At 35.1% G+C, this 18,971-nt stretch overlaps 1 protein-coding gene across 1 annotated transcript; it reads right to left on the minus strand.

The window, feature by feature from the left end:
• Positions 1–594: 594 nt before the first annotated feature.
• Positions 595–18,690, minus strand: LOC143905784 (uncharacterized). The gene is made up of 7 exons (XM_077421374.1): positions 18,558–18,690; positions 2,964–3,046; positions 2,653–2,749; positions 2,093–2,161; positions 1,887–1,961; positions 1,317–1,789; positions 595–603 (listed from the first exon to the last, which is right to left on the minus strand). Exons 1-7 carry the CDS (start codon positions 18,688–18,690, stop codon positions 595–597), a joined length of 939 nt encoding a protein of 312 aa, XP_077277500.1.
• Positions 18,691–18,971: the final 281 nt, after the last annotated feature.

The raw sequence follows: 18,971 nt of genomic DNA on the forward strand, positions 1-18,971 counted from the left end.
AAAATGATAGGATTGAATTATAATCTGTTTAAGGTGTAATTGGAGCAATTGATGGTTGCCATCTAAATGTTATGGCACCAAGTATGCAACAAAAATGTTATCAAAATAGATATATGACACATTCCATAATTTTGCAAGGAATATGTACAGCAGATTGTCTACTTACGAATGTATATGTAGGACATCCTGGATCAGCTAATGATTGCCGAGTATTAAGTAATTCAAGCTTATATGTCAAAATTGAACAAAATGGATATTCCCAATATTTTTTGCCAAATCAACATCTATTAGGTGATAAAATATACCCCATTAAAGAGTGGCTTCTACTTCCTTTTAAAGATTATGGAAATATGACACGTATGCAAAAAATATATAATAAAATACACAGCAAAACAAGAGTAAAAATTGAAAATTGTTTTGGATTTTTAAAAGGACGATGGCGAAGGCTTAAATATATACAAACATACAAAATAGAAAAAGCTTCAAACATTGTGATGGCATGTTGTGCTCTACACAATTTTTGCCTTATAAATAATGACGTTGCTGAATCATTACTAGATGTTAATGTTGAAAGAATCGATAGAATGCAAGTTCTTAGAAGACCTGACGACAGGAATATTGCAATTGACAAAAGAAATACCATAATGATGCAATTGTCAAATAAATAGACATAAACATAGATAGACAAATACATGTAAGGGTATCAAACATAATTAAATATATAAATGTATTTTTTATTTTCTCGTAATATCTTTATTTTCCTTTATTCGAACGTAAATAATGTTTTATAGTACACTCAGTAGGAACTTTAAAAATATATTAAACATTTAATATTTATGTATTAATCAGCCTCATTTCAAACGTATAACTTGTAATTTACGTAAATTATATTCCACATACCCAAAAAAAATAAAATTTTATTTCGCAATAATTAACCAAAATAAAAAGTAATTTGTACTGCGATAAGTATTCCCTTATACATAATAATTAATCTGATTGTGAGTCAGAGGACTCAGAGGAATATTTTCTTTTCTTATTTTTTTAGGAGCTTCCGATTTATTTTTAAGAGCTTCTGATTTATTTTTAGGAGTTTCTGATTTAATAAGAGTTTTTAACACACTTAAGAATTCACCACGCTGTTCTAATGTTTGCTTTCTCAACTTGTTTTGCTCTTCTAACAATGTTTCAAATTTTTTAAAACGCTTGTTTTCAATTTCTACATCTTGTTCATGTAATTGTTTTAAAACTGTGCTTACATAATCTACCTTTGGTTTTACTGATTTTTTAACGTTTTTAACAATACTCGGTCTACTTACATTAGAATCTATGTTTTCTTTTATATTATTTGACTCATTATCTACGTTATCAGGAAAGTTATCAGTTTCATTGTTATTAATGGCTTCACTACTTTTTGTTTCAATGCTGCAAGTGTCAGAAGCACTTGCTGTAGATACGTCATCTAATGAATCCAACAAATTGACTGGTTGACTACTGTGTTTTTCCCCAATAAGTTCGTGCATCTCATCAAAATATTTTGGTGGCTTTTTCTTTTCCGTACCAGTAGATTTTATGTAACGACAATGTCCATGATACATTTTCTCTAAATTCCGCCAGCGTTGATGACATTTATCAGCAGTTTTTGTTCCATAAGTAACTAAGTAACCAGTTTTTTGCATTTTTGTTGTTATATCAGCCCAAATCTTCTTTTTAGAATGCATTTTGTCATTAAGAAAATGAAATTTGGATTGTACAATCTCCAGTAGTTTTACAGTCATTTCATGAGTAAATCCTATAAGCGTTAAAATATTTGATATTGTTCACACATATTTGTAATAAACTTTGCGATACAAAAAGTAAATATAACGTCAGATATATATTATACTTACTATCTTCATTTGTTGCACTCATTTGTCCTTCACTCTGTGGTTCAACGGATTGCGTTACATCTTTTTCTATTTCATCTATAAGTGTAAGACAAAAAGGTAATAGGAAAAAGTTTCATAAAGTTAATGTTGCAATGTTTTTACAGTTTTATTAGTAAAATAATGATATATATGAGATTAAAAATCAAATATAATCGTGAAATAGTTACTTGTATTTTCATTTATAGAAGTTTCATCCAATGTGTGTGGTTCATTATCAAAGACTGCTACATCACCTGCTGTAATAATAATATTATATTTAATTGTGCGACATCTTCCCAGATAGCAAAACCTATGCAAGCAGATTCTGAGCAATTTGCAATGAATTTTTGATGGTAAATAGGCAACAAATCTTACATAGAATCTGTTCTATCTGACGATGTTGCCAAACTGCCATCAGAAATCTCACAGTCTGCTGACATGCTATGCCAGCAGATTGACAGCAGAAATCTGAGAAATCCGAACAATGTCTGTAGCGATCTGATGGCAGACTGGTGGCAGAAATCGAGCAGGTCTGCGTACAGCAGGACTTGGTCTGTTTCTGCTATCAATCTGTCGTCAAATCATATCAGCATGCTCTGTCGACAGAACATGAGCTTTTCTATGGCTTTATTGTGGGATCCTGACTGTTGCAAATTTGCTAGCTAACATTTTGCTTACTGCGCGTCAATTTAAACAGATCTTATCTTTAGAATAATAAAAGTATAATTATGTACAACATTTTACTCACTTATTTTGCAGTAATATATATTTCTTCCCTGATCATCCACGATCGGTTGGCCATGGTCGTTCGTACATAACTGAAAATCTCTTTCACCATCCATGATCTGCAAGATAATATATTTTTTATTTTAATAAATATATTGCTTATTATTTTAATAAATCTTGATAAATAACAAGTGTTGAGTAATACAATCTTTAAATACACTACATACACTTATACTGATTTTTACTTAACCTCTAATTGCAGTAGCTGTTGACATAACACACACGTTGCTTACAACTATTTATTTTATAAATTGGCGCGTATTTGCTACGTACCACAGACTTGGAAAAACTACCCTGCTTCAGAGCAGGGTATAGCGTGGTATCAACCAGAGAAATACCAAAATGATTGACCACGCCTTAAAAAGAATATAATTTCGAATTATGTTACACTTCTGACTTACCAACCAAACAGATGTCACGTGATCTGCTGCATGCGCGTGCGGCCACTGAGCATGCGCATATGGCTGCAGGGCATGTTCGTAGTCGCTACATCTCGTCAGTATATGACAGGTCTCATAATTATAACCTAATAGTCGCCAACCTTAATTGTTAATATCTCGCTTCGCGGGGCAGAGCGACACTTTTTTCTGCCAGATTCTTTTGTTTCGTGCAAAAACGCGTCGATTGAGCATAATTACATCGATATTTGAGGTGAGGCCCCTAAACTAAATAATTATGTTTTTTTAAAGCAGAAAATAATTGGTATATTGAAAAGTCTATATAAATACAAAGTATAATAAATACAAAGTTATAAATAATAGCACATAATTAAAATAAGGCGCCAGACTATTATAGGGCAGATTGCCGTTATACTGTATTATTACTGTAATTATATGTACTTTTACGTCACTACGCATTATCATATTTCTATTTTGTCCAGCTCGTAGTTTTCTATATGTAAAAATTACCAAACACACCGAAACTAAAAAATAATAGTAACCTTTCGAAAGTAAAGGTTTTAAACTTTAAATTTAAATTTTGTTCATTTTTAACAAAGTTACAGCTGCTTAAATTTTGTCTGTTTTTAAAGATAAATTTAGTGTTCTTTTAATTTTTGTAAGTGTAGATATAATTTACTTTTACTTAAATATTATTAATTTTTATGTAAATAGTAATTTTTTGTAACTAATTACTAATTTGCTAATTCAATAAAAATTTAATTTGTTGTTATTGCTAATGTCGTAAATAATTAAAAAATAAAAAATAAAATTTTTTTGCAGATTTTTGTTTAACGCTACAAAATGGGTGATATCAGTATAAAATTACCTATTTTAAAAAAGGTAAAAACAGGCGCCAAGTACACGCAATGTATTTTGTAAATTCAAAAATCCAACCTTTATTTCTTCTTCACAAAATTATATTACTTAACTTAACTCAAGTAACATATGTATTTTAAAAAAAGGTATGAAATCTTTAAATTAAATTGCGCCAATTGCAAAGAAAACATGTAAAAGAATATTGCTTTGAAAGATAATTGTTGTGCAACTACTTTAAAAAAATAAAACCCAAGTAATATCTTTGTGTTTCTATTCAAGGATCTTCCTATTCCCTAACCCAAGTAGTAATATCTTCTTAATTTTTTTAAACAAATTTTTAATATTACAAAGAATCCTTTTAATTACAAAGAATTAAAGAAGTAACAGTACAAAATAAAAATATTTAATTAAAACAAAATATATAAATTTTTCTTATAAAAAAACTTGGCGCTGCTAAACTTTGAAATTTAAACATTAAAATTTAAACATTTGTACTAAGATTTGTGATTAAATAAAAAAACAATAAACATTATTTAGGGAAGAATGTGACAGGAGTAAAAAAGCAGCGCCAAGTTTTTTTACAAGATATTATATACGGTACTTATATTTACAGTACGAGTACAGAACATTCGAATGATATTATGTGCTGTATGGGCGCCGGGCGGGTACTCGTAACTCGTCGCGTCGCGTAAAAGAATCACGATTGGTTTCGCTCCGCGCGTACTTGGCGCGAGACACTACCGTGTCTCTTGATATATTTGTACATTTCTGTTTCGAAATTAACGCCGCTTTAACGTCGGTTTGGACGTCGCGAGCGCGATCGAGAAAAGCGTGACGATCAACGAACGCGGCTTCAGAGAATCGATTTTAGCAACGATGAATTTCTCGTGTTGTTGTTTTTTTTTCTTGTCTGTCTGCTTACTTCTCTCTCCGATATCGCGAACTATTTTGAAAAGGAAAATATCGTAACGAAAGATAAAAGGGATAAAGTCGAAAAAGTGTGAGTTCGAAAGAGTGCGAGTTCGAAAGAGTGCGAGTTCGAAAGAGTGCGAGTTCGAAAGAGAGGAGTGCGAGATTCGACGGAGACGTACAGAAAGGATATTCGACGGAGAAAGGAGATTCGACGGAGACATTTCGAAGGGAGTTTCGAAAGGAGATTCGATGGAGTCATAGCGGATTGCTCGAATGATGGAGTCATAGCGGATTATTCGAATTCGTCGTCTTTATACGTAAGAAGGTAGATAGAAGTTTAAAGGTAAGAGTAAGCTTTACTACGATTGAGTTAACCGCGGATTCATACGTTCGAGGTCATGACGGGCAACACGATGTTGCGTGATTACCGCGTAGCTTTTTGCGATCAGCTTTATATTATGGTGAAGGACAACGAATGTTCTTGCGTACACCTTTAAAGGTGATCGAGCAGTTCGAGACTGCGATGTAAGATTCAGACCTCTTACGTGATGACGAACAGTTCGAGACTGTAAGGAGATTTCGAATGAATGTTTTTTGATACACCGCTGATGACGAATAGTTCGAAACTGTAAAGAGATTTCGAATGATGTTTTTGATACATCGCTTTGAGTTTATCATAATGCTGAATTACGTTGATACACCGAATACGCCAAATGACGAATTGATACACCTTTTTTGAGACTTTTAAATTATTTGGATTACCGCGTGAGGTGTGGCTTTGCGATCAGCCAGGGTTATTGCGTGTGGTGTGGCTTTGCGATCAGCCGAGATCACTGCGTGGCTTTGCGATCAGCACGAGTGATAGTAGCACGATGCTGTATGCGAGTTTCGAAGGACGGTTGACTTATCTGAGAACCGCGACCATTGACTTACGCTATTCTGTTGATACCCGCGACTGTTTGAGATACACTGCTTCTGAGATTACCGCTATTCTCTTGATAAAAACCTCAGCTCAACGTGATCAACTGCGCGCTAAACATCCTTGCTCTGCACACCATTCATCCTTGCGTTCTACGTTCCTGTGTTCTGCGCGCTAGACATCCTTGATCTGCGCGCCATTCATCCTTGCGTTCTACGTTCCTGTGATCTGCGCGCCATTCATCCTTGCGATCTACGATCCTGATTTTTCTGCGCGCCATTCATCCTTGCGATCTACGATCCTGATTTTTCTGCGCGCCATTCATCCTTGCGATCTACGATCCTGATTTTTCTGCGCGCCATTCATCCTTGCGATCTACGATTCTGATTTTCCTGCGTCCTGCGCGATAAACATCATTGATCTGCGCGCCATTCATCCTGCGTTCTACGTTCCTGATTTTTCTACGTCTTTCATATTAAACATCTTTGATCTACGCACCATTCATTCTTGTGATCTATGTTTATGCTGTTCCTAAATTCTTTGTGTTAAACTTTTTTGCTCTTTACGCTTCTTCATCATTCCTGACATTCTTTAATCTCATTCGCACAACACCAACCAGATTGTCAACACATAACAATTTCATAACATTAATTATTCGCAAAAAAATTTACTACTTTTATTTAAAAACTAGAATAGTAATCTTAATTTTGTGATATTTCGTAAATAAATAATTTAGAAAGTTTTTTAAGTAAGAAAATGTGATTTGCGACCGTATACTTTATTTTACATATGTGTATATTATGCCATTATAAAGAAAGAACATTAGAGTATTTTGGACATGCAATGCGTAACAATAAGTACCAGCTATTGCATATACAAATTTAAGGCAAAATAAAAGAAAACACAGACTCAACAGGCCTAAAACAACTTAATTAAAGAATTTATGATTGTAGCCGGTATGGGCTGAGCATAAGAACATTCATTAGGACGGCAATGGATAAAATTCAAATTATGCTACTGACTGCCAACATTCTTGAGAATACGGCTCTTAAGGAAGAAGAAGACCGTATATTAATACTGCACGCATTCTATATCATTCTTTTATGTGAGCGAATTTACATTGAGAGCCGGCCATTGCACTTATTTAAAAATACCAACAAAAGGTGCAATATACTATTTTACTTGCTACCAAGTTTAACTTACGAAAAAATGTAGTACTATCAGTTACCATTTTTAATTCACGAAGAGATAGTACCACGTCATCGGTCATTACTCGTAGACTCGTATGGTGTTTGAACGGATAACGGTGGATTGAATCTATTGCTTATAAAATAATGCCTCCCAATCTGGAAGGACTTCGTGTTCTTTCAGAGAAGCCACGGCGAGTGAAACGATCGTACCTTCGTGTAGAGACGAAAGAATCGACGGGCGCGCGGGGGCGCGGGCGGAGCGGGGCGGGCGGGGGGCAGTTATATACCCCGTATTTCATAACTGTTTCCAGCACAGTGCCGAAGGGGTACGTAACCTTTCATGCGCGCGTTCCTATTGTAAAGCGTCGACGCTCGACAACGGTGACGAAATCGCCTCGCCGCGCGCCGTACATTACAGCTGCTTACATATGGTTATCCACGAGTCAGCGCGCGAATCGACCCGACCCCAGACCGAGGCATCTCGCGATCGGTATTACGAAATCTACTAGGATGCACCGTGAGAGAGGACACCTTTGTGTGTCTCGGTGTCTCCGCTGCATGCTTACTGAAAGTATCTAGCGAATGCTGAAGTAGAATTTTTTGAATCTGCAAAGTATTAACGCAAGAAATATCTTTTCTCTATTCGAATAGTATACCTATGCGATAGTGTTAACTGGATGATTTTGATACAAGAACATCTTGTATAATCTGTTCTAAACTTGTTGTAGACAAGATAAAAGCGTTGCGTAAATATCTTCATGCAAAGTTTTCAGACGAAATTCTCATTAAAGAGATTCTTGACATAATCATAATGCAAGAGAATTAAGTAAAGTGTTTGAATTAATTAACACGTATCGAGTGAGGAATTTGCGGAGCGCTGCGCAAATTTAATTTGATTGTCGTAATACACAGTTGTACTTTCCGTTTTAGTTTTCGCACTTTCCTTAAGTGTTGAACAATTGTTATAAACGACGCTTAAACGAACTTCAGAGTCACACACTACAGAGTAAAATTGTCGCCGGTTGCTGTCTCAAGTTACATCACAGTCGACGTTAAGTATCAGTGAATCACTTTCCGCCCTCCTGGATCGGATGACCTCATTTGACTAACAAGTTTATGAGTCAAAGGCAATTTCTTATTTGCGAGCAGTCCGTCCATTCTGGTGAATTATCGTCTTCGATTAGAATTGTCAATTGGCAAGTGTGCATTTGCTTCTTCATAAATCTTCTTGCAATTGTAAAGTAAAATTCGAATTAGGTTGCTGCATAGCGGGATGATGTTCTTTTGTTACCCGCATCTTCGTTGCATAATGGCTTCCGAGGTTTCTGATAGCCAGCCAGTTTGTGTATTGCGCGCGCGATGCCTCTTGTACTCTCGTGTACCATTATGTAACGTCAATGCCCCACCGAACGTGTGGTATTACCATATTACGAGATTCCTCTTCCTCTCTTATTTATCATGCTTGCTCTGCCCTCCTATTATTTTGTGTCTGTTTTTAAGGTATGTTTTATAACGCCTCATTGAGAGTGTCAGATGATTGCCTAATCCGCGCCTCGCGATACAATGGAGACGTACGTCGACGATGACAATTTTTGTCATCAAGCTTGGAATGAGAATCACGTGTCGCGTGCGGCAAAAGGGACATCTCGGTAAAAATTTCCAATAAAATATTTTAGATTCTAAAGCAATTTTTTTAATAGAACACATTAAGCTGTACTCCTTTTCATACTATTTAAAATCAAACATTACATTTTTAGGATTTAAAATATAGATGTTTATGGTAACATTTTAGTGGGTTCGATTTGCACGGATATACATTTATTCGACAATTTGTTGAGAATTATTTAACAAGCACGTTAAATATAATATACTTTCAGGAACGTATATTAATGCAAATTAAAATTATTTATTCGTAGTCTACACTGAAGGAAATTTTTCCATAGTTGATGATACAAAGACATAAACAAAATTTTTTAATAAAATTGCAAATGTTGTTAAATCAAACTAAGAATTAGTTTATTTATCGAATTTCACGGTTTTATTATTTATAATTGGATTGACAGATTGCATATGTCTTATTATTCCTCTCCGCTACAGTTGTTTAATACAAATTATCATGCTAACAAAATTTTAATATTCAATTAGACTTTAATTATACTTTTTACTTCTTTTAATATATCTCTTTCTTTTGTTTCTTCTAGTATTTCCAGTATCGCACGATATGCGTCATTAACGTATCGACAAACCCTACGCGTATGCGTAATGTGTATAAGCACGCGCATATTATTAATGCTTGCCCTATATTTAGTGGCAATTAATCGCGACAGACGTAGTCTTCTGTGTGCATTATGTTTCTTCACTTTTAACGATATTCATAAAAAAAATATTGGCTTTTAATTTGATGAAGAAATTGGTAAGACAAGATATTTAACAAAGAATTAAAAAGTCATAATCTTATATATTTGCAAAACCTATATTTTCTAATATAAATATGTAAATTAAATTTATCTTAAAATCATTTTCAATTAATTTATTATTTGAGTGATATAGATATTATATATCTAAAATAAATACATAAAATAAATTTTCTGTCGCATATTTTATTCTTATTTTATACATATAGAAGAAAGTGCCCTATTATGAGACCGGACCCAATTATAAGATATGTTAAGCTAAAAGGCCCTATAGGCCCTATCTGTTGATCCCACTATGAAAAAACCCCGCTATCTTATATTAGGTTTTATCTCATAATAAGGCACTTTCCTCTACATATAAAAATATATTACTTACGATATTAAAAAAGCATAAAAATATAAAAATAAATAGATTATTTGTAAAAAGATTTCCTTAAAAAAATTAATCTACTTTAATGAATGATATTAAAGGCGGGATTAAAAATGTATTTATATGTTTTAAAAGTTATATACGGTGCTTCGAATATCTATTTTAAAATATTGATATCTATAAAGACTATGTAGTTTGCCCAAGAATATTACTGTCTTTTCTATGAAAAGATAAACATTTTTTTTGTCATAGAGATATTTTTATAGTTTACGTTTGAGAGATGAATTGGTAAACGAGATATCAAAGTAGTCGTTCGACGATAAGCAGGGAATCGATAAATTCATGGTCGCTTAGCTGCTACCTTACATAACTGGTACAGGACATTGCCTTGTGGGCAGTCCTTAATGTTTTGACGTCTAAAGTAGAATCTATACGAAGATCCTCGACCCAAATTACCATAATAAATTTAAAAAAATGCCTTAAAAATTGTAAATTTTTGAGTATTAAAACCGACTAAATCGAGTATTAAAATCGACTAAAATTTGTCATTATTATAAGAATGTAATTATATTATTAAAAAAATACTGTGTAGAAAATGGACAAGAACTTGATAGAGTTTTATTTAGTATCTGAAGTAGTTTTCCTGGTAAAAATATGTGCAGTTTGCGTGGACACCTGCCCAGTTATTGTCTAGTATTAATAGATGATTATTAGTTAAAATACTGCGCAGGAACTGGATAAGAACTGAACAAAGTTTCATTGAGTTTCTATTGTTTCTAAGACATATTGTAATATTGATTCAGTTTTATAACGTGCGCGTATTATACAGTCTGTATAAAATTAATTTAAAAAATTGCATAAAGTGTTAAAAAATCTTAAAATTGCGTGAAGAATGAGTGAACGTGTAAAAAAACGGCCGGTATTCATAGTTATTTAAGACCGTCTCGTAAGTTCAATCTTAAGATGTCATGAACCAATCACAGAGCCGTATTAGCATCTTAAGACATTACTTAAGACGATCTTGAAGATTATGGGCGGTATTCATAGTCGGTTCTTATTTCAAGACCGTCTTAAGTAATGTCTTAAGATGCTAATACGGCTCTGTGATAGGTTTATGACGTCTCAAGATTGTACTTAAAACGATCTTAAATATAAGAACCGACTATGAATACCGGCCTTATGAATACCGGCCTAGCAAGGAAAAGGAAACAAAATTTTGTTGCAGAAATGACAACTAATAAGGCCATGATTGTAAGTGAGCAAAAGAAATGTATATTAATAATACAGATTTGAATTGCGATGAGAACACATCAGACTATTCTGATGATAATATAATGTTAATGATATTTTAAAAAAAGGTAAAATGAGCGCCAAGTACACGCATAATAGTGTATATGTATTATGTTGTTACCCTGTTATGTTGTTACCTCGAAAAAAACAAAGTGGTAGTATTATACCTCCAAATAGCTTTATCCTGTACATACTGTTTATACAATGCGTAATATACTACAAAAAGGCGTGATATCCGCACAAAATTATCTTTTTTAAAAAAAGGTAAAAAAAGGCGCCAAGTACACGTATAGTAGTGTATATGTTGTTACAAAAAAAAAAGAAAGTGGTAGTATTATACCTTGAAAAAACCTAAGTAACAAGTGGTAGATCTTTATATCTCGAAAAATCTCGAAAAAATCTAAGCAGTAGTATCTTTATTTCCGAAAAATTATAACCCAAGTGATACACGTCACAAAATTATGTTACCTTACCAAAAAGAAGAGTCGCGCTTCAAGTGATCTATTACAATTACAAAAAAGAAATGATATCTCTTTAAGTTAGAGCGCCAATTACAGAGAGAACATGTATATTGCCTCAAAAAATAATTGTTGCACTACATTGAAAAATCTTTACATTGTGTCAATTAGAAAAGAATGTATAATAACAATTTTATAAGATTAAAAAATTTTATTTAAATTTAACAAGGGAATACAAGATATTTAAATACAAAGTTATTTACATGTGTATTTTTTAATACCCACAAAGAATTACAGAAGTAACAGTACAAAATAAAAATATTTTATTAAAATACATAAATTTTTCTTGTAAAAAAACTTGGCGCTGCTAGACCTCGAAATTTTAAATAAATAAATAAACTTATTCTATACTTAATTATAAGCCGCATTATCCGCCGTCCGCGTAGTCACGCACACCCATATCACTCACTCCCACATCCACGCTGATAATCATTTAATATTACTCCCATTGTATTCTTCTCTGAATTATTTTTATTTATTGTTGTTTTTATTTATTTAAAATTTCGAGGTCTAGCAGCGCCAAGTTTTTTTACAAGAAAAATTTATGTATTTTAATAAAATATTTTTATTTTGTACTGTTACTTCTGTAATTCTTTGTGGCCATTAAAAAATACACATGTAAATAACTTTGTATTTAAATATCTTGTATTCCCTTGTTAAATTTAAATAAAATTTTTTAATCTTATAAAATTGTTATTATACATTCTTTTCTAATTGACACAATGTAAAGATTTTTCAATGTAGTGCAACAATTATTTTTTGAGGCAATATACATGTTCTCTCTGTAATTGGCGCTCTAACTTAAAGAGATATAATTTCTTTTTTGTAATTGTAATAGATCACTTGAAACGCGACTCTTCTTTTTGATAAGGTAACATAATTTTGTGACGTGTATCACTTGGGTTATAATTTTTCGGAAATAAAGATACTACTGCTTAGATTTTTTCGAGATTTTTCGAGATATAAAGATCTACCACTTGTTACTTAGGTTTTTTCGAGGTATAATACTACCACTTTCTTTTTTTTTTTAGGTAACAACATATACACTACTATACGTGTACTTGGCGCCTTTTTTTACCTTTTTTTAAAAAAGGTAATTTTGTGCGGATATCACGCCTTTTTGTAGTATATTACGCATTGTATAAACAGTATGTACAGGATAAAGCTATTTGGAGGTATAATACTACCACTTTGTTTTTTTCGAGGTAACAACATAACAGGGTAACAACATAATACATATACACTATTATGCGTGTACTTGGCGCTCATTTTACCTTTTTTTAAAAAAGGTAATTTTGTACGGATATCACGCCTTTTTGTAGTGTTACGCAACTTAATCTTATAAACAATATATCTTATAATTTCATAAACCGTATATAATACAAGGTATGAAGCTAAAAGTGTTACGGACTATTATTTCTAAAGAAAACAACAATTTAATATTTTGCTCAGTTTTTGAAAAATAATAATCTGTAACCCTTTTAGTTGTACACCTTGTATATATTTTTCAATTTCAACATAAAACATAATCGCAATAAAGCATGATTAATGTTAATAAGTCGTTAACTGTAAAATTCTTTATTTATTTTTATTTGCGTGTCTTACTGAATGTTGTTCGCAACTGTATATGTACCAATATCTTCAGGTATCGATATTTTTGATAATTATTTTTACGTCAGACATAATTTTAATTCATCCAATTTTTATTATGTCTAAACATAATTTTTGTCCAATTTTTATTATGTCTAGACATAATTTTAATTCAGCGATTTTTATTATGTCATGACATAATTTTAATTCTGCCGCTAGGGAAATTTTAAGTCGATTTTTATGAATCAAGCTTGAATTCAATGTTTAGGTGTTCCAGGTTGCCGATGACGAGGTCCACATAGCGCGCTCTATAGTTTTCGGTGTCCAGGTGTATTAATACCTTGAATTTGATGGCCACGTGTTCCAAGTTGCCGATGACGAGGTCCACATAGTGCGCTTCGTAGTTTTCGGTGTCTACATGTGTTAATACCTCGAATTCGATATCTACGTGTCCTACATTGGGTGCGTTCAGCCGATACTTTGCTAGCCTAGCAATCGTGAGCAGTCGCTCGTTTTCGCTCGTTTCCTCTTTTTTGACTTACTGGATTAAAAAGAGAAGAAACGAGCAAAAACGAGCAACTGCTCACGATTGCTAGGCTAGCGGAGTATCGGCTGAACGCACCCATTCAGATTTAAAGTTATTAATACACCTAGACACCAAAAACTATGAAGCGCATTATGTGGACCTCGTCATCAGCAACCTGGGACACCTAGACATCAATTTCAAGGTATTAGTACACGTAGACACCGAAAACTACGGAGCGCAATATGTGGACCTTGTCATCGGCAACCTGGGACACCTAAACATTGAATTCAACATATTATTACACCTGGACACCGAAAACTACGAAGCGCACTATGTGGACCTCGTCATCGGCAACCTGGGACACGTAGACATCAAATTCAACGTACGATTACACCTGGACACCGGAAACTATGAAGCGCACTATCTGGATCTCGTCATCGGCAACCTGGGACACGTGAACATCAAATTCGAGGTATTATTACACCTAGACACCGAAAACTACGGAGCGCGATATCTGGACCTCGTCATCGGCAACTTGGGACACGTGGACACCGAAAACTACGGAGCGCACTATGTGGACCTTGTCATCGGCAACCTGGGATACCTAGACATCGAATTCAACGTACGATTACACCTGGACACCGAAAACTATGAAGCGCATTATCTGGATCCCGTCATCGGCAACCTGGGACTCGTGGACATCGAATTCAAGATATTAATACACGTAGACACCAAAAACTACGGAGCGCACTATGTGGACCTCGTCATCGGCAACCTGGGACACGTAGACATCGAATTCAACGTATTATTACACCTGGACACCGAAATCTATGAAGCGCATTATTTGGATCCCGTCATCGGCAACCTGAGACACGTGGACATCGAATTCAAGATATTAATACACGTAGATACCAAAAACTACGGAGCGCACTGTGTGGACCTCGTCATCGGCAACCTGGGACACGTGGACATCGAATTCAAGGTATTAATACACGTAGACACCGAAAACTACGGAGCGCACTATGTGGACCTCGTCATCGGCAACCTGGGACACCTAGACATCGAATTCAACGTATTATTACACCTGGACACCGAAAACTATGAAGCGCACTGTGTGGACCTCGTCATCGGCAACCTGGGACACGTGGACATCGAATTCAAGGTATTAATACACGTAGACACCGAAAACTACGGAGCGCACTATGTGGACCTCGTCATCGGCAACCTGGGACACCTAGACATCGAATTCAACGTACGATTACACCTGGACACCGAAAACTACGAAGCGCACTGTGTGGACCTCGTCATCGGCAACCTGGGACACGTGGACATCGAATTCAACGTATTATTACACCTGGACACCGAAAACTACGAAGCGCACTGTGTGAACCTCGTCATCGGCAACCTGGGACACGTGGACATCGAATTCAAGGTATTAATACACGTAGACACCGAAAACTACGGAGCGCACTATGTGGACCTCGTCATCGGCAACCTGGGACACCTAGACATCGAATTCAACGTACGATTACACCTGGACACCGAAAACTATGAAGCGCATTATCTGGATCCCGTCATCGGCAACCTGGGACACGTGGACATCGAATTCAAGATATTAATACACGTAGACACCAAAAACTACGGAGCGCACTATGTGGACCTCGTCATCGGCAACCTGGGACACGTAGACATCGAATTCAACGTATTATTACACCTGGACACCGAAAACTATAAAGCGCACTATCTGGACCTTGTCATCGGCAACTTGGGATACATAGACATCAAATTCAAGCTTGATTCATAAGAATCGACTTAAAAATTCCCTAGCGGCACTTTCTGCCAAGCATAGAGAACCTACTTTTCCGTTGACTCAATATTTATTATATATATACCTAATTTTTACTTAAATAGAAATCTTCCTCCTGACCGATAAGTTTATCGACCTAATTTTGAAATACGCGCGCGATATCGAAACTGGCGATACCTGCGCCGCCAGCGTCGAAAAAGTGAAAGTGACGTTTCTCTGATAGATCGCGGCGTTAGGAGGAGGAGGAGGAGGAGAGGAGGAGTATCTTAAAAATAAATTTTCACATTTGGACTTTGCGTCGCAATATCTCCGCTCGTAAGGCACGTAGCGGAATATTATGAGAGAAACCCCCCCCTAATTGGACCCCAAGCTATCGATCAAGCCTACTTAGAACTTGATCCGTTCACTCGTTATCGAGATCTCAACATCTCGGGTACTCGCAACCCGTCGCGTCGCGTAAAAGAGTCACGGTCGGTCTCGCTCCGCGTGTACTTGGCGCGAGACACTACCGTGTCTCTTGATAAAAAGAAAAACTAAAACTAATCCTTAAAAATGAAATATTTGAAGAAAAATGTAAAGGTGTTCATGATATGTGCAATCCGAATATAAAAATAAGGTCAATGAGAGTGTGATCTATCGATCGTTTGACCCCCACCCGCTCGTTGCGACCTTTATAACACCTCCAAGGTTTTATATTATACGCGTTTCCCACATAACGTAACGCATTTACAGTTACGTCGTTACGTGTGATTTATACTTGTGCATTGTACGCGACCCGCACGATTAATATTTACACGCTTCTTCGCGTACTCTTGCGGTACTTCTATTAAGAGTAAAAAATTAATTCTAAAATTACATTGAGATTTAATATACTCCAACTCTCACAACTTTTGTGTTCTTTTGCTACAACCGATTAATTCAATGTAATTCTCTAATACTCTAATAGATCTTTATTCATTATCTATCATCATATTTTTTCAGTTTTCATTTATTATTTATCCTGAAATAGAATTGATATAGATCATATGTTATGAAATATTTTTGTTAATTCAAACAATATTCGGCATCAATGCTCCCGATTGTACATAAGTATATAGTGTTACATACGAAAATTTTATCCTAAAATTTTAGACGACGCACGTTAGAATTCTTGAATGTTTTAAACGACGCACGCTAGCTCATAGTTTCGAGCAAACGCACAGCTCCAAGTATAAATGTTTAGTTTATCTTTCGGTTATTGGGCGGCTGTTGTCAGGCTGAGGTCCAGATGGGGCCCAAAACTACGCTTCTAGAAACTTCTAGAAAACCTCTCCCCTTAAGACGCGTAGGAAGTGGTGAAAATCTCGCGCGGGGGGTTCTGGCTATTTCGGGTATAAATAGGGCGGAAAACGCCGCGGAGCGACACATCGTTTTTAACTTTGACTCTAACGACACTTTAATTTCGACATCGGTTTTGACATTGTTTCTAACTCTTATTCAACTCCAGACAGTGACTTCTAATTTCCAACATTCAACTACGTACGTAAGACCGAGCATTTGCGTTCGATTCTGGGGGACTTAGTCCCTGTACTCTTTATATATTTTGAGATTGCGTTTAACGCATTACTTAGTTTTGTACTAAAACTTAGAAAATAAAGGTACGATAATTTCGAGAAAAGAAACTTAAATTCTGGAATTTCACCTCATATTTGTTAAATCTTTAATTAATGAGTTTAAGTAGTAAGGCTATGCCGGTTCTGGATCAAGGCGTGGTGCTCGCGCAGAGTGCGGGGCGAGGGGATCTCGGCGGCACGGGGATCTCTGCGGTCACGCCGATGACGTCATCCCCTCTCCACACCGAGATCCCCGCGCCGCCGAGATCCCCTCGCCCCGCACCCCGCGCGAGCACGGCGCCATGATCCAGAACCGGCATAGCCTTTTTTATAATCTAATTTAATTATTTATAGCCTAATTTAATTAATATAATAATTTAATTTAAAATAAATTTACATGACAGCTTAAACTATGGAGTTGAACGCAGGAAGAGACGGCGTCAAAGACCTTTTTTTTCTAGGTCTATACGTTCAACAAAAAAAATCAACAAAAAAACCATATTTTACGTGACTTAAACTATAAGTCCCCATAGTGGGAAAATGAGAGTGGAAGACAGGAACGGACAAGTTCGTACGTGCTGTGATGAGATTATTCTATTTTAGATAAAAGTTTTTATCTATATTTTAATAATTTTATTAATTCTTTAAATTATATACGGTAATATCCTTTTAATTATATAAACGGTTTATTATAAATTTATAGAAACAGGCAGGCTCGTACTAGGGCGTGACACGAGTAGGTACCTGAGAGAGAGTCACAATTCCGAAACATATAAACATATATATTATATATAAAGTCGTAAGAGGCCGGATTGCTACTTTGACACGCGTAACTCTTGCTTACATTGATTTAGAATTATTTCTTTTTACAAAGTATGATTTTATTTATTATTTTATTTGCCTATTATAAACAAGATTATAATTTAAAAAGGGAAAATAATTTATGTTGCATATGGAAAATTGATAAAATCAATACAATTTAGTATAATTTACGCTTTTACAATTTTGTTTCAAGCAAACGTTTTTCGATAACCAAATGCGTTTGTCGGTAAATTAATTGAAACTGTAAAAATAAAATACAATAAATTAATTGTTTATTAAAAATAATAATAATAATTTTAAAAAGTAAAACTTACGTTGATATTTCAGGCTTCACATTTCCATGCAACATATATCCTATTTCGTGCAAATAAGACATATATTACATGGGAATATTGTATACAATGGCACTCTGCAATTCCCACAGAAACAGCCGTCTAAGTTTATTAACTGGTCGTGCGAGCCGGTTTTATGTTTTCGCACTGTAAACAAGTGTAGATCATCGCTGTCATCAATGGATGTAATGCACGACATACATCTCATATATCGTCCACCATCCGTGTAATAGCTGCGTATCATGCAGCACCTTGTGCTTCCGTTTACGGCCAATCTTTCGGGTCGGTTCAAGTTTCGATAAACAAATTCTCTGCAATCATCGTCATGCCCACTTTCATAAGGCTGTCGTCCGACAACGCGTGTTCTTCTTCTTCATCTTCATCTTCATCATCTTCTTCTTCTTCATTCCACAGCTCGTGTGCTGCATGCATTCCAGGCCGCGTCGTCGTCTTCTTCTTCATTCCACATCGCATCATCGTCTTCTTCTCATTCTTCCTCACCTAATGGTACGTGTTCTTCATCAGCCATTTTGATGCAATATACAAAATATAAAGACACGATAGTGTTTCGCACCAAGTACTCGCGCAGCACAAGACTCTTTTACATACAAATGCACGAGTGCAAATACCTAAGATTTTGAGACTGCTTCATTCGATGTGTATAGATATACTATTATTGGTGGTGGTGGGGGTATCTCTCAAAATGATGATAAAAAATAGGGACGGACAAATTCTTTGTTTTT

This window comes from Temnothorax americanus, unplaced genomic scaffold (assembly GCF_048541705.1).
Source record: "Temnothorax americanus isolate GAGA-0224 unplaced genomic scaffold, ASM4854170v1 Scaffold67, whole genome shotgun sequence".
NCBI lineage: Eukaryota > Metazoa > Arthropoda > Insecta > Hymenoptera > Formicidae > Temnothorax > Temnothorax americanus.

What these genes read in the sequence shown, in the direction of transcription:
- LOC143905784 (XM_077421374.1), bottom strand. Translation starts at nt 18,690, where the DNA reads ATGAAGAAGAAGACGACGACGCGGCCTGGAATGCATGCAGCACACGAG. An exon ending in CGACAGCCTTATGAAAGTGG is followed by an intron (nt 3,047 to 18,557) that starts GCATGACGATGA and finishes ATTCTTTTTAAG; the next exon opens with GCGTGGTCAATCATTTTGGT. An exon ending in TATATATTACTGCAAAATAA is followed by an intron (nt 2,162 to 2,652) that starts GTGAGTAAAATG and finishes TTATTATTACAG; the next exon opens with CAGGTGATGTAGCAGTCTTT.